This window comes from Bidens hawaiensis, unplaced genomic scaffold (assembly GCF_021521415.1).
Source record: "Bidens hawaiensis isolate Kalapana, Puna unplaced genomic scaffold, B.hawaiensis_p1.1 tig00012550_1, whole genome shotgun sequence".
Taxonomy (NCBI): domain Eukaryota; kingdom Viridiplantae; phylum Streptophyta; class Magnoliopsida; order Asterales; family Asteraceae; genus Bidens; species Bidens hawaiensis.
Genome location: NW_027492026.1, coordinates 441,322 through 464,427, shown reverse-complemented (window position 1 = coordinate 464,427; position 23,106 = coordinate 441,322). Strand labels below are relative to the sequence as shown.

Genomic DNA, 23,106 nt, shown 5'->3' with positions numbered 1-23,106 from the left:
CATGGAATGGAGCTCAATTACGCAAATGTTACATGTAGATCAATTCCAAACTTGTAAAGAAAAGGCCTAGAGCCACTTCTAATGGAAATGATTCTCTATCACATTGTGTTGATAGCCTTACCTTTATACTTATGAACTTTCCACACTGATATGCCGGTATTCACCGCATAAATAAGTGTGAAAAGAAGTAAGTCGTTGCGTGTGAAAGGCGGCAAAACCCGCATAAGCATAAAAACGGTAAAAATTTCTAAGGAAAAGATGAGGAAAACCTTCACGCAGGTCAGATATAGGTAAAGTTTAGCCATCCTACTAAGTGAAAGTGACGGTCTTACCCGCACAATCACGAAAGAGGAAGCAAAACTTTAACCTATTATCTGCCACGTTGAAAGGTTAACTTATCCAAAGTACTCAAGAAATTGCTAAGTTAAACTAAAATATGCGTGAAACAAAACATATAAGGTTTACAAGGCAAGGCATTAACAAATAATTTATATTCCATCAAAATTCAAATATTACAAGAATTGCTGGGCATATACCCGCATACAAAAATATAAATCTATTCTAACAGTGGGAAGGGATTTAAAGGATCAAGCTTCAGGACCACTCCCGCTTGAACCCGCACCATCAGTTGAGTGTAGCGGTTCAAGGAAAGCCTTGAGAATAGCTAGCCCATCATCAGCAGCAGCAATCTCGTTTACCTTCCCCACCACCGGATGCGGGAAGGCAGCATACTGATTCACTGCTTGGTCATAAGCAGCTTCAGTATCCACGTCATAAAGAGGGAAGTTGGAAGGCGGGATGCCTTGTTCAACAAACTCTAGACCAAGCAGGAACCCAGCCTTTTCCCCATCCTCATGAGAAGCGTTGAGGGCTGCGCTCATAGCATCGTCATAGGATGTATTCGTGAGAACCCGATGCACAACCTACAAAATAAAAATATATATTAAAAACTTTTCTAAGTATAAAGAAAAGCGTGAAGAAACTACGGAACTACGAATACCTGCGACAACGCTTCTCGTAGAAGCCACTCCTTGGTGACCAGAGCCTCCTGGAGGGCAGCTTGAGCTTCATCACGGGCGCGTTCGGCTTCGTTTTTAGTAAGGTTGGCAAGCAACACATCTTTAGCTGCAGCCTCTTCAACGCCCTTCAGCTTACGCTCAGTGTGGTCAAGCATGCCCCTCTGGTCCAAGATCTCTTGGAGCTTCTTGGCGTCTTCCATGGCCAAGGCATCATGAGCCTGCTGGAGCTTCTCTAATCTGGCCTTAAGTTCTTCAACTTCAGTGCGTAGAGGCACAGCAACAGCTTCAGCCTTGGTGGCCCTTTCGGTTGCGTTCCGTGCAGTCTCCTTAGCCAACCTAAGCTGTTCGTTAACAGCTTGGGTAGCCTTGTAACGGGCCTCGAGCCGGGCCTGAACTTCAACCTCGAGGGCCTTGAAGGCCTTTTCCTTCTCCGCAGCAATGGCGGCAAGTCTCCTGTTCTCCTCCCGGATAGCCCGCGCCTGAGCCACTTCCTGGCTACGCGCTGTCTTTAACTTGTCGTTTTCACGACAAAGCAACTCGACGCGCGGCTGCATCCGGGCAAGGAGAATCCGAAGCTCATTCGTCAGCCTACCCTCCTGGTAGCTAGACATGGCTTCCCCCAACGCACCACTTGGGGCGGCGTGGCGTGCCCATTCGACACAATCCGCAGCAGTCCGGAGGGTCGTTCCCCAACGGATACTCCACCGAGGAGCGTACACCTCGTTGGAATCACGAACTGCAATAAAAAAAACAGTTAAAAAAAAAGATGATAAAAGGGATAAGGCCAAAATATCCCTACGCACCTGTAGGGTCGACAACAGGTCGATAGGCACCAAACCCATCACCTGAACCCAAAGGATATCCATCCAAAAGGTCAAGGAGATGGGAAGGAGGCAAAGATGGGCTAGAAGCCCCAACCCTGAACGTACCTGAGGGACCGGCCGTAGTCACCGGCGCCGGAGGAGGCATTGTAGAGGCCCCTGCGGTAGAAACAACGGAGGTGAACTCACTGGAGGTGAACTCACAACCGTGGCCGTCGCTGCGGAAGAACCCGCAGGAAAAACCACCGCCGGCTCAGTGAAGGATTCCGTGAAGATGGCACTGACAGCCGGCGGAGATGATGTTACAGTTGGAACAGTTGCCTCAACGGGATGAGCAACTGAACCAATGCTGCAAACAGGCGCAGCCGCCTGGGTCATCGCCTCGGGTAGGTTGACCAAACCTACCGTCATGGGTCCAGAGATGCTCATTCCCGCTCCACTCTGGAATGCGGTTGCATCCACGCCTGCACGAAGACAAGATATATAAGTATGATGGCGGAAAGATATGCAGTTAAGCTGAATATAATTTATACTTACGAGTTTTCTTGAGCTTGAAGGTTCTGACAGGCGGGGACGAACCCGATGGAGCCGGCCTCTTCATGCCGGTCACCGTCGTCGTACTTGGCTGCCCGGAGGTGACAGATGTCTCAACCTCCGGAACAGTGGTCTCACCATCACCAGGGTTCCCCACTGCCTCCTCGCTCTCGGTCTCCGAGTCAGACCGGTTCCCCTGATCGGCAGTGGAGGCAACCTTCGACTTGCCCTTCGCGCCAGCAGCCTTCTTCTTCCTCACGAAGAAAGGACCATCTGCGGATTCCTCATCAGAAGATGACAAAATTAGAGGAATTCCAGCAGAGGTTTGAGCATGGAGAGGGCGGGGGTTAAAGAAACCCTTACCTGGCCGCGTGGCGCTCAGAATCTCGTGGCCTGGCGGGTAGACCTCCACAAACCGATCCGCCGTTTGCTCCAGGATGGGCAACTCGTTCTCATCAAGAGCACGAGTACCCAGCCGAGCGGGACCACCGCTCTCACGCGGTTGCAAAAGCGACTGCAAGTTGTTTCCCTCTGAAAATGAAAAGAAAGAAATTGTTAGAACAAAAACCCTAAATTAGCAAATAATATGAAGCATACCGTAAGGGATAGAGTTCAAACCGTATTCGAGGACGATGGGAATCTGTGGCGCCTCTGCCCCAGCACCTTTCCACACCCGGCTCATACCGAGCATCACCATCCCAGACTCCGCAAATCGGTAAACCGGAGTCTGGATCCGGGAGATCTTGGTAAACCATTCCGCCTCCTGGTAGTTGGAGGCGTGAAGGTTGGGGAGTGCTCTCCCGTTCTTGAATGTCATCGCAATAGGGACGACACGGGCAGAGATATAGAAGAACTCCCGCTTCCAACACCGAAGACTGCGCTCGGTAGCACAGATCTTCAAACCCTTGATCCGAGTGACCAAGGTGTACTAGCCTTGGATGCACCTCCAAAAGTAGAAGGTCATCAGGCGATCGACGCGGGGCTCCACACCCAGAATGAGGCACACCCATTCAAAATGGCGGATCTTGGCGATCGCCATTGGGTGTACCTCCGTCAAGTGTACATCGTGTTTCTCCAAAACACGGTACACAAACTTTGTCAATGGGAACCTGAGATTCCCATAGATGAAGAATGCAGCATACACCCCTATCTTGCTCTTGGGGGCATCGTATACCGTCTGGTGAGGCTCAGGAAACTCAGGCTCGAAAGGCTCGAGCATGAACTTCTTGACGATGTACTGATAAAGGTCGACGGAAAGAGCACACTGGCACTCGCCAGCAGTACTCTTATCGTCCTTGTCAGAAGTGGACGTTGGGTTCTCGATATACACGTCGGACTCTTCGGCGGTGACTTCTGGATCGTGAAGGGAAGACATGTTGGGGATGGAAAGAAGAACGATTTCAGGAGAATGCTCGACAAAAGTTAAGAGTATTCGCCGGAAATCGCTTAGAAGAAGAAGGAAGTGAAAGTGTGAGTTGAGATGCATCCTCTCCTCCCTTTATATACTCATCGCAATGAATGCGATGAATTTAATGCGGAGGAGAGAGGAAAGCGCAGGAGCAATGAGAAGATGACACGTGAAAAGCAAGCTGGCAACAGCTGTCGACAGGACGCGTGCCGTAAGGACGCGTGCCGTAAAATTCGCGCCCACGCGCCCGAAAACTCGCGCCCACGCGCCTGAAAAAGCGTCTGAAATGACCATATAATGTCACGTCGCCATAACTTCCTGCATGTCCTGAAACTGTCAGAAGAAACCGTCGGAAGACGCTAACGTCCCTTCAACAGTTTGGACTGTTCTTATCCTTTCACCAACTCTTCGAATTTCAAAAAGATTCAAAAAGACTCAAAAATAAGAGAGAATATACCCCCTTACCTTGGGAAGTAAAAAACCATAAGACAAGTGCGGGTACAGTGTCAAGGCGAAACCCTTCACATACTTAGCACTTGCAGGAAATTGAAGCCAAGAAGGATCTTATGGGTCGTGCTTGCGGAAAAGGAAATAACACCTCCGCATAGCGGGAACGTTGAGAACTAGCTTGTTTGAAACTTCAAGATGGAATTGGTGGTTTAACATATCGCGCACTCATTGGCTCGGCATACCTAACCATCACCTTGATCACTAAGTGACTTTCCTCTGCTCTTATCATCAATTCTTTGCCACTACATTTAGACCATGTGTTTTTGTAGAGTGTTATAGGGCGCCATCCTCGCCACATAGGCAGGATGGCACCATGAACACCACCCCGCCTAAAACAAAGGTGGGCGCCAATCTTGCCACTGCATTCAAGGGTCATATAAAGTTTTAAGGCGGAGTTTAAAAACCTTTTACATGAAAAAGAACATCATGAATCACACTTTGGCCATGTCTTTTTTATGAGCTAATTATTACCTTCTTTCATAACTTATTCAATAAAAATGTTTCCAAACAAATCACAAAAAGAAAAACTTTATATAAATGTTTCAATAACTGCTCCTATAAACTGTAGTCCACAACAAGCTGCAAACTTATCAAACAATGACTGCACTAATTACCAAATTACCCTTATATAACAAACGTCCTCTACATACCTTAATCATGTTGGAAGAAGGCTATCGCATGCCGATTAAGTAAACCTTTCTGCAAAAAATGCACAGGGCATACACGCAATTTCTGTCAAAAACAAGGGCACTCTTGTATGTCAGCCAACAAGGATAGATGACTTTGGGGGATCAGTGCTGATCAGATTTGCCCATAAATTTGCAAGTGTGACAAAATATTTATCTTCATTCCATGTAACCATTTTCATTTCTGCATAAGGCCAATAAAGGTGATTAGAACTAAAAATAAATAAGGTTTATTGGTATTATCCCTATTAAATGGTATTTAGCCGATATAAAGCTTTTGTTTTAACTCGGTTTTGTTAAATAAACAAAAATATAAATTTTAAAATTAGTTTTCAAAACACTATTTTTGGTCTATGTTTTTGGAATACATATAAAGAAAACGAGATGAAAAAAAAATATAAGTTTTATTATTTTTTGAATTTATTTTTTGATGTTTTTAAATAGAAAACTTCAATAGAAATTATTTTTAACCAATAAGATTAGGAGTGAGAAGAGGTGACTTAAAAAAAAAACAATTTTGGTAAATACTTTTCAAATCACCCATTTTGGTAAATAGTTTTTCCTCAACCCCCATTTTGGTAAAAAAAACTCATGTTTTTGTTCATTTAGTTAAACACACGAACATGGACACATGTCTCATTCATTCATTTATGCTCGTTCATAGTTGTTTGTTTATGTTCATTTATTTTCTTTGTGTAAGTTCATTCGGTTACATTTGTTTGCATATCTATTTAAAAGATTTAGACCTGCTACACTTTAGACTAGTTTTATGAAATTAAAATACCACATCTTACAATTTAGTCTTATTTTATTAATTTTTTAGGTTCATCATATTTGAGTTCACTTATACTTTTAATTGATGTCCGCTCATTCATGTTTATCCATCCGTGTTCGTTTTTTTGTGTTCGTTTACAGCCGTGAACCGCTCGTTTATAAACAAATGGTATGTGAAGGTCAGCGACCACAAACGACGCATGCTCTTATTCGTTCGTTTAACTTTAGTTGAACAAACTGTCAAACAGGAACAGTCAAACGAATGAAATTTTGTTGTTCGCGTTTGTTCGTTAAGAAAATGAGTGAGTTGATGCCCACACTTCATTCATGTTCGTTAGTTAATAGTGTTACCGTTAACAAACGAACATGAACAAACATGAACACACCCATTTTCTTAACGAGCAAACACGAACAAGAAAACCTCATTTGTTTAATTCTTTCTTGTTCAGCCATTTGTCCGGATAAAAGTTAAACGAACGAAGATGAGCATACCTCGTTCCCGTTCGTTCATTCCATTTACAAGCCTCATTGGCTAAATCCAGAAAAAAGAGAAAAAAAAAAGAAAGATATGTTTTAGGTCAAAATGGTAAATGTGCGTCCCACATTAACAATTTTATATGATCATTTATTATAACAATATTGAAGAATATGTTAACAGTAAGCACACCTGGCACCATTGTCGGTGATAAAAGTGATAACCCACATTGAGGTTCATCTTGAGAAATAATTTGATTTGCAATTGCAATTTCATCGAGGTTTTGAATATGCTTGATGGACTGTAACAAATAATCAGCAGGGGTTGACCTTTCAAGCCCTGAAGTTGACCAAAGAGAATGACATTCTTGTAGAAGACCATAAATTCCCTTTAAATCTGCACCGCTTAGCAGAATCCAAGGTTTGTATAATTTAACTGATGCTTCTAGAATCATTACAACTCTATAAATCTCCCCAATGGCAATGACAAACTGTCTACCTGAAAAAAAAAATGGCAATTAGACATGTGATAATTATTGAAAAATGGAAGCATTAAGCATTATATAATATTACATTAAGACTGAACTCTAATAACAAGTGATGCCAATTAGGCCTGTAAACGAACTGAACGTTCAGTGAACTGCCCATGAGCAGTTCGCGGTAAGTTCATTTATGTCCGTTATTTAGTAAACAAACGAACATGAACACATGTCTCGTTCTTTCGTTTATGTTCGTGCACGTATGTTAACGTTCATTCATTTAAATTTGTTTATGTTTGGCAGTTTACGATTGTTTAAGTTCGTTCGTTAATATATTCATTTAAAAGTTTTTGGCCTGTTTCAGCCTAGTCAAGTTTTAATAACTTTTTAGGTCCAGCACATTGTTCTTCACATTACTTTATTGGTTTTAGCTAAGTTATGTTCATTCATCTATGTCCATTCGTTTACGTTTGTAAACCGCTTATTATACAAACAATGGACGAACATAAACGAACACGAACATGTTCATTTTCTTAACAAACGAACAAGAACAAGAATCCCTCGTCCATATTTATTGTCGTGTTCTATGTGTTTGTTCGGTTAAAGTTAAAACAACAAAAACGAGCATGCTCCTTTCGTATCAGTTCGGTTCGCTTACAAGCCTACCAATAGCAAGATATTTGCAACAAATGCATCAGATTTTAGAAGTTAAAGGCATTTAATCTTGAAAATCAAACTTATAAAGTAACATAACCATTATTATTATTATCGTTATTGCATAGTACCTTGTTGTTCAGAGAGTATTTCATTATGAATATTCTTTTCTAATGATTGCTTCCAAATCCAGGTGGCATGTTTCAGTTCTTGAGAACACACTGAAAGCACCTTAAACCATTGGGAGACATAATCAGCTGCTTCACGCTTTGAAGCTAGTTTTAGAATCTTTAGTACGGTTGTAAAGTGGTTGATGAGATCAACAGCTGTCGGCAAATCAGATTCTGCCTGATCAGAAGATGGAAGTTAGATTGTAATCCCTTCATCCCAATTAATAAAAACACCAAATTAAACTTCTCGTCCTTTTAAGTATATAGCAAATCTCACATTTTCGTCCTTAAACTAAGAAAATAACATAAATTATCCTTTATGTTTACATTGTGTCATAGTTTACGTTCTTTCGAGTAACAGGAGTTAATTTTTTTCTGTTTAAGTCCAGTCATGGGGCTTGTACATGAGAACATTTTTGTCATTTTGCGCTAACAGGCGTTAATCTTAAGCTAAGTTTTTTTATTTGTTCAATAGTCAAGTCAAAATGACAAGAGTACCCTCGTGGGCAAGGCACATGACTGAACTTAGCAGAAAAAGATTATCACACGCCTTGCATATGAAAGCATTCTCATCATTTTGCACTAACCAGATTTATTTTTTAATTTGTTGACTGTTTAAGGCAAAATGAAAAAAGTGCCCTCATGAGCAAGGCACATTACAGGACTTAACGAAAAAAGTTATCATGTGTCTCGCACATGAGGCAGTTTCATCATTTAGCACTAACGAGCGTGAATCTTTATTTTAGCCTTTTATTTTGTTGACTAATAGACAAAAACGCCCTCATGTAGTTGCACATGACTGGACTTAACGGTAAAAATTAACGACAGTTAGTGGAAATGACGTAAACGGTAAGCTACGACAAAATGTAAACATAAAGGATTATTTCTATTATTCCCTTAGTTTAAGGACGAAAAGTGTATTTTTGTTCTAATATAAATTACCACAATGAATTCACTAAACTGTAGAGCAAAGAACATACTAATAATAATCTTCTTGATATGTCATATTCTGAATCCAGTATTTGAAAGTCCAGCTCTTGGAAACTTTCAATATATTTATTAAGAGAAATCATTCTTTCTGAATCATCATCTTTTTGCTGAATCTTCTCCAAGGCCTCCTATAATAATACGCCGAGATTATTATAATAATATAGTATTGCCAATCAACAAATTCACTCATATAAAATCTAACTTCAAAACAGAAAAATGCAATCAGAAAGAAATTTAAACCTGAATTTCTTTATCTAGGGCTGCCACTTTCAGTTCTTCACCAACCTTTAAACTTTGAAGATGTCTACTTGCAACAACACATACGTCATCTTTTAAGTTGGAATAAAGATTCATGCAATTATTAACTTTCTTTTCAAAAGTCAAATTCTGGTTTCTAGCTTCTGATTGAAAAGAAGCATCCTTGAATTCCCATGAACCATCAATAAAATCATCATCAGTGTCATAATTATAATCATCATTATTAAAATTATCATCCGCTACATCGCCTACATGAGAACTGATTGGCTGTGCTTGGCTATACAAATCTGATAAAATATCATTAATTGACAAATTTGAGCTCAGATTTCGTGTATGCTTCCCAACGGTTGATGATTTAAACAATTCATTATCAAGATTCAACGAATTATCAACTTCCAGATCCTCTTCAATGCCAAATATGGAAAGTGGCACCGGCTCTTTAAAACTCTTTTTACTTGCCTCAAATTCCTACAACAATCAACAATAAAACAAACTAAATACAAACATAATCATATAATGGTATGAAACAAAAAAAGAAAAAAAAACTTTAATTAACCTCCGGCTTTGAACCAGATTCTTGAAATGCTGTCTCAAATATCCCAAAGTTTTTATCTTTATTTTCCTTCAACTCGGTTTGAGAGAATGGATCTGATGCAAAACCATTTTCAACCACTGGGGTTTGACTTTGACTGAAGTCAAACCCGTCGTTCACCATGTTTGACCCGTTAAAAGCTTCGTTAGAAAATGAAAATAGATCAACTGATTCATGGGATTTGTTATGCGAACCCAATGGGTCAAACCTTTCTTCAGGTAATTCCTGCATGTTTAAATCAGCCGCAATTTACAGTTGGTCAAACTTGTATATCAAGGGTACAATAGCGTGTTGAACCCAAAGTAGAACATTGTTCCACATATTTTGAAGTGATAACTGTGTTATATATAGTTATTTACTAGTCAGTATTAGGGTTTAGTTACACTATTCCAAGCCCGGCGATGATGAAAGTACAAAAAACGCGATATTTACCTTCTTCACTGATGAGTGATCCACAAATGCAGTTTCAAATTCCCCAAATGTATCATCAAGATCATCATTCTCACCAACTGGATTTGAACTTGACTCGTTTATGTTACTTTTGGAATCCGGTTCCAAGTCTGCAAAAAAACCGTTTTGAAAGTCTGTACTCGGCACACTGTTGTCGGTTACACGAGATTCAACAAAAAAGGCATTGTTTGATGCTGCAAATAGATCAATAGGCTCATGTGAGCCGCCTTGTGGAACCGGTGAAGCCACATTCTTCTCAGAATGTTCCTAAAACATAGAGCAGATTCAAGTAAGCTTCTAGAACCTAGACTTAACTACACCAAAAGCAGGGAATGAAACGAGCCAAGCCGCTCACAAGCTCGGAATTGGGTTTGCAGGCCTAAATTGAAGTCAAAATTACATACCTTATGATCCTTGTGATTATTATTAGTAGTAGCAAAAGCATCAATGAATTCCCAACCGCCTTCATCATCATCATCAGATCCTTGATTCTCAACAACTGTTGTATTGAAGGTAAACGAATTCGATTTCGAAATCGTGGATACGGTTGGATTTAGGGCACCGAAGTCCAATTCATTGGCATTATCAGCCTGTTGTGTGGGACCGTATAGATCCGCAATTAGGTCATTGATCCCTAGATGTGTGTTATTATTAGGTACAAAATTCTTCGATTGTAGTTTATCATCATCATCATCATCATGTTGTTCTATTAGTATGGGTTTCTGATCGGTGTCCTCTTCCTCCTCATCTCCGAATAATGATAGCGGCAAAGCTCCGTTAATCTTCTGCCACTGTGGCTGTGACGGTGGAGATTTGACGGCGGTTGTGTTATTTTGAAAAGAACTGAAATCGTCGTCGGTTGGAATCTGAGAGGAGTTAACGGCGGTGGGTGGGATACTAGATGGGGCGAATGTGAATTCACCAAAAGAGTCGTCGTCGTCGTCGGCCATAATTTGCGACGACATCTGCTGATTTCGGATCTTTCCTTTCCCTGGGGTTACACTTCGCAATTGCATCCACCCATGCTATTATTATTATTATTATTATTATTGGGAAAAAATAATCATAACCAATGAGAAGGTGGAAAACAATACAAATCAACCGCAAAAAAGACTGTAAGAAACAATACTCATCTACAATACTAATCTATATAAATAATGTTATATAATAACAAAGAAAAACCCCTAATAATAACAACAAAAGAAACAAAATTAATAACAAAATAATAACAGCAGAAAAAAAAAACCTAATAATAACAACAAAATGTAAATCAGCAAATACTTATAACGTCTTATAATCACAAATCAGCAAATACGAACAAAAAAAAGCAGCAAACACTTATAAAAACAAACCTAATAATAACAACAAATTTGTTCTCACTGTTTTCATGTTAAGAATGATTTATATTTGATCATAACATTTATTATTATTATTATTATTGGTCGCTATTTTTTGTATCATCATTTTAGTGGTGTTTTTTTTATTTTATGTTCTTTTAGTAATATTGGATTTTAATAATTCTAACTTTGACTCATTGGTCAGTGCTAAGCCCAACTTAACAAATAATTTTCGATAGTATCAACTTTTAACCTATTTTTCTCCATCGAGTCTTTTTCTAACGGGTTCTAACTTTGTTAGTTTTTGATGATGTGAACGATGGCATTGATAATATTGGGCCCACCACCATTGACTATCTCTTCTCTGGTTATCTTCTTAAACAAAAGTTCGCTACACATTACCCAACACACCACTAACCTCCCACCATTATTTTCACTAACCACCTGCAACTAGGAGTGTTCAAAGTCGGATATTTTGGATCTTTCGGGCAGTAGATTTCCCTATCCGAATCCGAAATTTCGGATATCTGATTGGATAGTGAACCGGATTTTCGGAAATCTGGAAAAAAGATAACTATTACAAAAAATGTAAAGAATTATTTTTAAAAATATTTTGGATATCCAAAAAATTATCTGAAGCATCCGAAATATCCGAAAATTATCAAAAATATCCGAAAAATTATCTGAAATATCCGAAAATTATCTGAAATTTATAAATAATATTTATTATATAATAATTAAAAAATATTTCAGATAGTTCGGATATCAGAACTATCCGAAATTTTTCAAAATCACTATTCAAATCCGAACAATAAACTTCGGATATCCGAATTTCCGGATAATTCGGATTCGGATTTTTTTGAACACCCCTACCTGCAACCACACCTGCTACCACCACCACCCAACGCCATTATCCATGTGTTCAAACTGGTTTCTCAAACTATGGATCCAGTATCGCTAAAAGTTGAGATGAAGAATAGTGTGCTCGATTTAATGAATACCATGGCTTTGTTGCTCACCGAAATTAATGGCTTTGGTGATGTTTATTGAGATTTATATAATAACAAAAGTGGGAGGAGTTGGCATTGAGATGTTGTACTCTAAGCTTAATCTGTTGTACACAATGTTATAACATTCTTTTAAGGTTTAAGGGATGTACACTGGGATAGACACCTGGTTAATTCATCATCACACCTGTCTTATTATCGTTGTTGGTTTTCAATTGTACGCTTTCTTTGATAGTTAGGCACTTACACGTGGTGATGACTCAGCTTTATACCTGCACTAGGTTAGTGACCTGTGTAATACACGGGTAAGAAAAAATAAATTTGAATAATAGTTTAGAAAATGAGATTTTACTAATTGAGAAAATGGGCGAGTTGAAAAGTTTAATTGAGAAAATTTTTTATGGTTTGATTCATTGATACACATTTTACTAATTAGTCACTTTGTTACCTGTGTAGGCTACAAGGCAATTGTCATTTACATACTTATTTAATGCGACCCCAACACTTATAAGCACTTATAAGCATTTTTTCCCATATTCATTTAGCAATTGAAAAGTGAGTTGTTACGATATGCAACTGAACTCCAATTTTATGCATACATTTGGCAATTAAACCTAGGCCTTTTAATATTATTCAGCAAGGGCATTCTGGTCATTTTAATGTTTAAAGCCCGAGTACTTGTATATGTAGAATTAAGGCCCGGGCCATTTTGATTCATAATAGCCCAAGCCAATTTGGTCATTCGAATCATCAAATGTAAGGGATGCATTAATTTGACTTTTAGAGCTCAAACCTCATTATTATGATTTAGTTTCTGAATACAAAAGGAGCTACTATTCACAATATAATTTTTTATGTAATGAAAATTAAAATTGAAAATCTCTAAATTTGACATCCAAATTGCATTAAAACTGATTTCAGCCATGTGCTTGAAAAAGTGCCCAATTATGCAGCCAAACGCTTTTGGCACTTTGTCATCTGAACCGTAAGCAGCTGCGATTTAGGCTTACTCTTTGGATAGCGCACTTCACAAAACAGATGGTTTGACTTGCTGAACAACTGCAAACAAAAGTAGATTAAAAAGGTTTAAAGTTGTACTCCCATTTAAAACTGTTGTTTGGGAGTTGATAGAATCTAACCACACCTTGTGGTTGTCTCAATGCATGACACCGGTGTTATATTATCACTGGTGAATGATATAGAATACTTGGATAAAAAACAGTAAAGGAAATTGTTAATTCTAAGCAATTAACAGATTATAAATTATTAAAGCTCGCTGGTATACTAAGCATGAGTAAGTGTTTCTGTCATTTTCTATCCCGCAAAATGCAAACACATAAAAAACATCAAATCATATGATAAAATCTAAATTAAAACAGCATACATCAAACAAATTAACCGCAAAAGCATGTATCCTATAAATAACCATTAAAGGTTTAATAATTTGGTCGAGGCATTAAAGTGGTGCAACATGCAATATTTTGTCTTGGTTGAAACTATAGATTTGACTTTTTTTTCTATTGTTTGGATCTAATTAACAATACTGTATAAAATTTAAACCTATCCAAAATGTTAAAAAATGGAAACCAAAACTAACCTCACTTCCCCAGTTTGTTTTATCTTCATACCCACAACCTGTAGCACCAATGACTCTTTAAATGTTAAAGTAAAATGGAAGCCATAACTACACAACAATAACCTGTATATGAAAAATAAACAGCGAAATCAAAGTTAAAATATATACAAATGAACATGAACCGATTAAAACCTTACCGGACTGTATGGATGAAAAACCTGTTGTTTTTAAAATGAATTCTTTCAATTTCGTGTTAAGCACCTCCCTTAGTGTGTTACCATTATCCAAATGAATGTACTCAGGTGGTCCATCTTTGATGAAGGTCAGGGATTGCGGGAATTACCGGTTAATAAACACCAAGAGCCTTAATAAAAAAAAGTACAGATCATTAGTTTTCACAAAATGTATTTTATATCTTGTTGCTCGTTCAACTATTAGAATTGGAACGTAAAAAAGACAATGTGAATGCTTTTAAGACCACCTCCCTGTTGAGTTTAAAAAATCACTAAAATATACATAGAAACCATTTCAAGCTAAGACAGAAAGCAATCTTAATATGGCAACCTACTTTACAATATAAAACGCATCATAGGTAATGATAACATTGAGTAATTTGTTTAAAATTAATGTTGATAGAAGCATGTTCTGAAATATTACCTACCTGGTAGAAAGGGGAATTTTTGCTGTGACATCTTACTACTGCTGGTGATCCTAAAAAACAAAATGAAGCGAAGAAAATCATATTATATTACCAAGAGGTGTTCTAGGTCAACACCTCTTGGACCAAAACGCCCACGTTAACGGGCACATGAAGGCAATTTTAACGCCCACGCTATATACACAATATTTAAATGTGTAAGCTTAAATATGATACCATTATAACAACCGCAGTGTTTCATAAAATAAATTGCAAACCATAGTTAATACAGGAATCAAATTACATTAAGCAAAAGCAATTTTAACTGTATTCACAACTCTCTAAATACCTCCTTGTATACCACATTTTTAGTTGTATTGGTAACATTACCGTCCTTGTCAAAGATTAATAGTTTAAGTCCATCTCTACTTTTCACTCGAGATAATGCTACGTATAGCTGCCCATGTGAAAAAACTGGCTCCTTCAAAAACAAACCCACTCTGGATAGTGACTGTCCTTGACTCTTATTTATAGTCATTGCAAAATATACGGCCAGTGAAAGTTGTCTTTGTTGAAACTTAAAAGGAATTTTTTTGTCAGTAGGTGTGAGTGACGTCCTGTGTATAAAAACTGGCTCCCCAATGTTAGTTCCAGATATAATTTGAGCTTTTATAACACGATTTCCTAGTGACGTTACTTGAAGTGTAGTTCCATTGCATAACCCACCTTTCTGATCAAGATTTCTTAAAAGCATAACCGAAACCCCAACCTTTAACACCAATTTATGATTCGGCAAACCAGATATTTTTAGGCCGTTTAGAATATCTTTTGAGTACAATGATTCATCAAAATTTTCATTAAGATACTCCTCCTGGCATATACTATCTAAACTTAAATATTCCTTTTCATCACCTAGAAACATTGATAGCAACCGATCATTGATCTCTTGAACAACTTCATTAGTAGGTGCAAGTAGTGCTCTCTCTTCAAAGAAATTTGGTTGCATATAGTTTGATAGAATAGAAGGGTAAACAAAGTTAATTAGTTCAGAAACAGGATCCAATGAATCATTAATGAGAAGATCATCAGGTATTTCAATAATTGCTTCCCCATCATTGGTTCCACCAACTTTTCCTTCACCTAAATCCAGTAGCCATTGAGCAAACAACTTGGTTTGTTCCATATTAGTGGAATCACCAACTACATTCAACCTCATATTTTTTGTTAGTCTTAAAACTTTGCATTCTGACCATAAGTAAGACGAACTTAAGGAAGAATTAACTATGTCTTGTCTACTTCCGTTTTGAACAATTGGTAAAATTTGCCTGAAATCACCTCCAAAAACAATTACTTTTCCACCAAACGCCAATGTATCATAATTCAGTACGTCTTTCAAAGTCCTATCTAGTGCTTCAAATGCATGTTTATGAATCATTGGTGCCTCATCCCATATTATTAATTTGGCTTCACTTACAAGTTGGGCATCATCGATGCCTGGCTTTATAGTACAATTGGAGTCTTCGTTCAGGTTTATCGGAATATGAAATCTGGAGTGTGCCGTTCTACCTCGTGTCAATAACAAAGATGCAATTCCGCTAGAAGCAACATTTAACACAATCTGACCTTTGGATCTTATGCTTGCAGATAAGATCATCCATAGAAATGTTTTACCAGTTCCACCATAACCATAAACAAAAAAAACACCTCCTTTATTTATCTCAACTGCTTTCGTGATTTCAAGAAAAAATACATCTTTGTTCTTCAGTCAATGAAACAAAAAGATTATCATACTCGTTTTAAAGATCTTGCGATTCATAATTAAGCTCTTCATTGATCAAAAGATTGTTAGATGTAGATACGGAATGTCATCAGGGAAAGGCATGGTTTCAAAGTTTCGTAGCGTTGAAGCATTTCGTAGTAATAACTTTTCAATCTCATACAATGTCAAGTTCTTTATTTGTTCTTCAGTAAGTGATAAATCTGTAGAAGAAAACCACAAATTTCTATCTTTAGTATTAAATATATCTATAAATTCTATTATATAAAAATGCAAATAAATTATTTTGTTTAACAAACTAACTAACCTGTAGACTTTAAAGCACGTTGCTGATTGTAAAGAATACCATTAGACAAAATTTCCCAACTTTTTCCCAAACAAAATCGGGTCTGGATAGACAGTGAGACGTTAACATCGTGGCAAACAAATTTCTTAGATAACCACCGGAACCGGAATTACTTGCTTCTTTAATTGCTTCAATATACTCCATGTCATCATCTAATAGGCCATGTTCATAGCAAGCATCTCTAAACGTAGGGAATACCATGCCATTTACCGTGCGGATGTCCTCAAATGAGGTTGGACCTTTGACTTTGTTTAGTAGAATTCTTAGAAAATATGCTTCACCGAGTGCTGGAGACACTGAATGAATTCTGCCAATTGAAAACCCAAGTTTTCTTCGTTCCCAACATTTGCCTTCTTTCTTCCATACAAATTTTGAAAGAAATTCAATATAATTAAGTTCTTTTGCCTCATCATAAATTTGATTACACTCCATCCAAGATGTGAACATTGTGGAAGCCACAATATCTTTATCAAGGACATCTTCAACATCAACATCTGGACCATAAAAAACTTGTTGCTTATCAGGAAGATGGAAAGGGAGTCTCATAACGGGAGGGTATCTGTAATGAATATCATATGAAAAAATCCTCCATGCCGCTTCACATGCTGAAAGATATCTACAATCATAGTACTCTTTTATTTCATCCACTCCTTCATCTTGATCATCTTCGCTACTATTTTTTACATCGGTAACTGTTGTTTGGTCCGGACCCTTGTTAATATATTTAAACAAATACTTAATTGATCCACTCTGATTGCACCATTCCACATTAATATGTCCCTGATATTTTCTTAAAAGCTTTTGGTTGTAAGGAACAACACTTCGGTTATCCAACTTTACATCAGACTTGGCAACAAAATTTCCAGAATCTCTTCTTCTGTATTGTGGAAAACCCTTTGTATCAACACAAGTTTCATTACGAAACTTCTTTGGAAACTTTTTTGAGCACCTTTTATTGACCATACTGGAACATTTCATATTATCAGCACCACATGGACCATGGATCATAAAATCGCTTACAAGTGTATACAATTCAGGGTCTTCATTTTTTTCCGGAATCTCAGCACAAATAAGTGGGTCAATATGTTCAACTGTCGGAAACTTATTATCTGGATGCATAAATAAGCATATATGCACATGAGGCAACCCTCTTTTTTGAAACTCCACCGTATAAACTACATATAAATTAGGAGAAAATAAGTATGTTTATTGTTAAATAAATATATAAATATAATATAACATTAACACACGCGCACGTGCACACACACCAAGGCAGGTCCAACAATTTTGGGGGCCTAAAGCGATAGGAAAATTTGGGGCCTTATCTTTTATTAATCTAATGGGTATAAAAGATTAAAATGTACTGATTTATTTGGGTTTGAAGACCGGTAACAATAAACATTTTAAGGGTTATTAGCTAGTAATACTATTGGGTTGGCCTGACACACACACACACACACACACATACACACACACACACACATATATATATATATCTGTGTGTGTGTGTGTGTGTGACAATGAAAATATTGTAATAAAAAATATAACGGAGCTGCTTGAACTTTTCCGAGCAATTCCTTTTCTTTCAAGTCTTTAATCAGTGCATCTAACTTGATTTTAAACAATCTACATAATATATCAGGCTTGTCTTCGGACTTCAGCGTCTTTAAGAAACCTTTTCACTTCTGGCCAATTTGGATTACATGTAAAAGTTATGAAAAAATCAGGGTATCCAAACCACTTACAGAGAGACATTACGTCTAAATAGTTCTGCGTCATGTATCGACTACCACCAGTAAAAGATGATGGTAATATAACACGTTTTCCAACATTTGAAACATCTTTATTTCCTTTGTTTTTAATATTTCTTAGTTTCTCAAATGTCTCACATCTTAGAAACTTCTGCTCTCTTCAAATGTAATAGAGCCGCTCACTTTCGATCATTGTATAACCATCAACTAATTGTTGTTGAAACAACCTCCTTCAATTTAGAGCAGTAGAAAATTCATTATCCCTATCTTGAATTCGGTAAGCAAAATATTTTCTCATCGTTGTTGTTTTCCGCTTTGCATCAGAATCTTCATCAACACCCCGGTGAAGAATGTTAACTGTATAATTATCTTCGCCATATATATGTATCAATGGATATTGAAGCCCAAGGTATGAAGGATGAAGTTCGCTCATCGTTTGTAGATAACCTTCTTGAGTTTGTACAATTATGTCACGATTATCTATACAATCACCAATGTCTCCAACAATCAAAGCAGCAACTTCTGAAGCACTTGGTAAGTTATAAGTCCTTGCATCGTTTTCCCTTTTACCAATAAGTCGTAGCTTCAAGTCAACAGTTGGATTTTCAGAAAAACAATCTCTTACCATTCGATAACATTTAACCAACTCATTATGCGTATCTAGCATGTGCTTTAATTGATTTATAATTTGAACATCAAGCACATTTGAAGTTGATGAGTTGTCATTAGCGGATTGACTGTAACAATTAAGAATAATAATGATTAAACATGATATGTAATATCAAATTGTGAAAACTGATAATGTATTATAAATTTTGATAAATAAATGAAAGTGTTGTTCGAATACATACTCAAAAATGCTTTGTCGATTAGAGACTTCATTATCCGTATCATATATGTATAGTTGAGCAAACTTTGGTTTGGAACCGGTTGCTGGTAGAAGACTTCCAATGCTATGATAATTTTGACCGCTCAGTCTGAAAATAAATGGAGCGTTACCTTTATTAATTGACTTGTCAATTTTACCACCCATAGATGTAAAGGAGAACATTGAATTGTAGCGACGAATATTCTTCAAGAAGAATTTGCTCTTAGCATCAGATTCACTAAAAAGACTAATATAATCCGGTGGTGGTTTCTTTAATTTTGGAAGTTGAACCTTCCCGTAGGAACAACAAATGAAAAAAACATTGTTACCACTTGGTCTACGTCCCCTTCTGGCTTCGTCTTTCCACAGTTTTGCATGACACATCTCACAAATAACATTTTGATCACCATGATCCAAGTAATCTGTTTAAATCATAAAAATGTTATATATAATATTTTTATACAATTAGTATTAAGGGATGACTTGAATATAATGAAATAGATTGGGTATTTGAATTCATATAAAACCTTTTGAGATTCCTTTGAAAATATTAACAAATTCTTGATCAACAAACTCTTCTTCTGTCAAATCAAAGCTAGGTATGTCGGTTGTGCTTATTGTATTCCTTGTTAGCTTTCGTTTTCCAGTAGGTATTTTCGTAAAAGAGCAGTTTGTAGTGAATACGGATGTACTCGATGATGTCTCGACATTAGAAAACAATGAAGCTATTGGTATTCTTGCTGTTGCGATTGGTGGTGTAATGTTGTTATTGTGAGTAACTACAAATAATATTAGCTGAATTAGGAATCTAATAAGAAAAGTGAAATATGTCAATCAGTCAAAATTTGTTTAATTATGTAAAATATTTAAGAAATTAATAGAATCTTACCATTGGTGATGTTACTTAGTGGACTTGAAATTTTTATAATGGGATGAGCTGAAGTGCAATTTTTTTGAAGTTGTGTTAAACATTCACGTGAGTTGGCATTTTCTTTATGAAACTGAACATGCATCTTTGAATTTGATAATATTAAACTGCATTGATTTTCTCGATCATCTGAAATATAAACATAAGTATATAGCATTGTTGCTATTATATATTATAAGGCAATACTATGAAAGTCAATGAATATTGTAAGGCAATACTTTCAAAGTAAAAGAAATAGAATTCTAAACTCTCATTAGTTATTAAAAACTTACAGCTAATTGTTGTTGTGTTGTATGCAAAGTTGAATGAGAAGCATTTTCTGGTGTAGTGACCCTGTTCTATTTTTTATCGTTAAGAAATTTTCTTCTTTTTCGCATTTCTTTACAATAACTTATGTCCATTGATATCTAAAAGGAAAACATGTAAACAATGTTGTATTCAGAACATATATAAATGATTTAAATATGTATTTAGCAAGTAAATGTTATGCAACATAATTGAAAAGAAACATAATCAAACCTGATTGAGAAACCTCTTGCACGCAGAATAGCAATTAATACAATGAATACCAACACCTTAAAAGGAGTCAATTAGAATATCCAGCAAACAAAATATGGTAATTCAACACAACCGATCATTTAATTGGCTGCAAACACTTTTGATATAAGATTTGTTTCTAAAAGCCATCAAAGAGAAAATTATTAGCGTTTAAATTATGATCAGCGGGTTACTCAAAATTTGAAAAACATAGCGTATATTGTGAAGGCATTATTTCTTTTTGTTTTATTTATATTTTTTGAAAAACATATAGGAAGCATAAATTGTTCCTTATGTTGATGTAACAAACTTTGATACGATTGTTTATTGTATTATGTAAATTCTGAATTTTTTAATGTTTATCATAATTGTAAATGATAAGATTTAACCTATCTTAATTATATAACTTGTTCAAACATATATTTTAATTTTTTAAAATAGGCCGGTTTGGTGTACTGTAGAGGTGTAAAAAATGGCATTTTCAGGAATCGGAAGCGGTTAGGAACCAGTTCAGGTTTAGTCAACAAAAGACAAAACCAATCGGGTACGAATTGTGTCCGCGTATAGTTAGGTATTCGATAGGATTTTTTGCGGGTTTCGGGTAGTTTCGGGTCGGGTTTTGAACAGGTAAAGGTGGAACCGATTCCGGCGGGTCATAGTCTGGTCAGGTCCGGGTACAGGTCTAGGGAGAAACCCAATACCGTGTCGTACCTGCGGGTTGGGTACGGGTACGAACCGGGTACAAAAAAAATTAAATTAAAAGTTTACGAATAAAACAATGAATAATAAACTTGCATAATATATATAAGTTTTTATGGTTCATAGTCCAACATTTCTTAATGATGACGCAGTCTTTTAATGAATAATAAATAATACATAACATATATAAGTATTTATGTTGCAGGACAAGCAAAAGGTTCTTAATGATATTAATATTATGTTTTCATATAAAATTTATTTATTATGGCAATATATTAATACATTTTTAATTGCTGATATTATGTTGCAGGCTTCTAAGCCCATCACAGTTTACTCCGCCCTAGACCAGTCATTTGGTATATCACTGTTCATCCCGAAAAAAATAGACCTAGTACCAAACTCAGTTTAATAATCGAATAAGACGGGACCAACTCATATATCTCAGCTCAATTTTGACTGTAAGAAATTAAACATAGCCTTTATGGTAAAAAAATGACCATCTTCGTCCGAATAACATACTTTCCATATTGTTTAGTCATAACATTTTGCAGATTCTTTTGTTAACTTCAATTTATACTTAAACTTTGACTTGTGTACCAAATGACTAAATTACCCTTGTATATATCAATATTACATCTATTGTAACAATCAACAATACAACTGATCCGCTAGATTCTTCAATTATTGTCAGAATAAATCCAAATCTTTTGAATGGAAACAATGTCATGTTTGACCAGCAAAAAGTCAACATGATCTGAAAATCATGATTAACCAAAATGCTGGTATTAAGATAAAATTCATCCACTTCTGAATCCAACTAAATACTCTTATCCTTAAAGTTTGTCTTCTCAAAACAAAATTTTATCATAGAGCCCAATGACCAAAATGGCCTTGCTATGAAAAATTATAAAAGCGGATATACCAACAGTTTGCTAAATTACCCTTGCATATATCAATATTACATCTATTGCAACAATCAACAAATGAGAATCAGTAATAACATATGTTAATTCACCGAATTTAAACGTTGGAAGCTGGAAACAACAGCATAGGAATAGTGCAGAAGGGTTGAATTCGTAGTTAAAAAAAAAAAAAAAAAGAAAACCTAAGTTGAATCTAAAATTAATAGAGCAGCCTAGAAGGACAAAACATCAAATACAACTGAAACTACTTAAGATTCTTTAAACTATCATTAAGAAAACAGAAAAGAAAATTAATAAACAACATAAAAACTTAGTTGAAACTAAAGTTAAAAGAGCAGCCTAGAAGGACAAAACATCAAATAAAACTGATACTACTTAAGATTTTTTAAACTGTCATTAAGAAAACAGAAAAGAAAAATAAAAAAAATCATTTGCACCGTTACAGATAGTTAAATTGTTTCATGGGTGACATAGGTTAAACATGTTTCCGGATGCAGATAGTTAAATGGTATGAAAGGAAGACTTAACAGCAAAATATAGTCAAAACATGTTTATCACAAGTATAACAGACCAAGTGGCAAAAGAAAAAGCATCTTTAGATGCATAAACTATAATCATACGAAATTTAAAAAACAGGAAATCGACAAACATCCAAAAACCAAATTGTAATTGTCTTAAAAACCATCATACCAAACATCCAAAATCAAAAACGAAATGATAATTGTCATACAAAAACCATCATACCAAACATCCAAAGCAACATAACTATCTTAACAGCATAACCCACCAGTTATTTTTCAATTTTTGGAATCAATGGAATTCCAAGCTTACCAAATCTTTATCGCCTTTCAAAGACTTTGGTAGTAGTTTTGTTCCTGAATTGCTTGGTTCCACCTCATCA

The 23,106-nt window shown here is 36.3% G+C and overlaps 2 protein-coding genes across 2 annotated transcripts; both read right to left on the bottom strand.

Moving 5' to 3' along the window:
- Positions 1 to 4,748: 4,748 nt before the first annotated feature.
- LOC143541330 (uncharacterized) lies at positions 4,749 to 10,769 on the bottom strand. The gene is made up of 8 exons (XM_077034179.1): positions 10,224 to 10,769; positions 9,802 to 10,086; positions 9,334 to 9,594; positions 8,760 to 9,245; positions 8,510 to 8,647; positions 7,491 to 7,707; positions 6,420 to 6,725; positions 4,749 to 5,162 (listed from the first exon to the last, which is right to left on the bottom strand). Exons 1-8 carry the CDS (start codon positions 10,767 to 10,769, stop codon positions 5,053 to 5,055), a joined length of 2,349 nt encoding a protein of 782 aa, XP_076890294.1. The 3' UTR covers positions 4,749 to 5,052.
- A 2,339-nt stretch (positions 10,770 to 13,108) lies between these two features.
- LOC143541329 (uncharacterized) lies at positions 13,109 to 19,502 on the bottom strand. Its single transcript, XM_077034178.1, has 5 exons — positions 19,102 to 19,502; positions 18,698 to 18,987; positions 16,500 to 17,674; positions 14,726 to 16,135; positions 13,109 to 13,222 (listed from the first exon to the last, which is right to left on the bottom strand). The coding sequence occupies exons 1-5, from the start codon at positions 19,500 to 19,502 to the stop codon at positions 13,109 to 13,111; spliced, it is 3,390 nt and encodes a 1,129-aa protein (XP_076890293.1).
- Between the last annotated feature and the right edge of the window lie 3,604 nt (positions 19,503 to 23,106).

Bases quoted from the DNA above. Each gene is read 5' to 3' on its own strand.
- LOC143541330 (XM_077034179.1), bottom strand. From the start codon at position 10,769: ATGGCCGACGACGACGACGACTCTTTTGGTGAATTCACATTCGCCCCA. The intron at 9,246-9,333 runs GTTAATTAAAGT...TGATTGTTGTAG, and splicing joins AATCTGGTTCAAAGCCGGAG to GAATTTGAGGCAAGTAAAAA. The intron at 5,163-6,419 runs GTGTGCTTACTG...GGCCTTATGCAG, and splicing joins ATCACCGACAATGGTGCCAG to AAATGAAAATGGTTACATGG.
- LOC143541329 (XM_077034178.1), bottom strand. From the start codon at position 19,502: ATGTGTCATGCAAAACTGTGGAAAGACGAAGCCAGAAGGGGACGTAGA. The intron at 18,988-19,101 runs GTATGTATTCGA...TAATTGTTACAG, and splicing joins AATCGACAAAGCATTTTTGA to TCAATCCGCTAATGACAACT. The intron at 16,136-16,499 runs GTATTCTTTACA...CATTGACTGAAG, and splicing joins TTGGGAAATTTTGTCTAATG to AACAAAGATGTATTTTTTCT.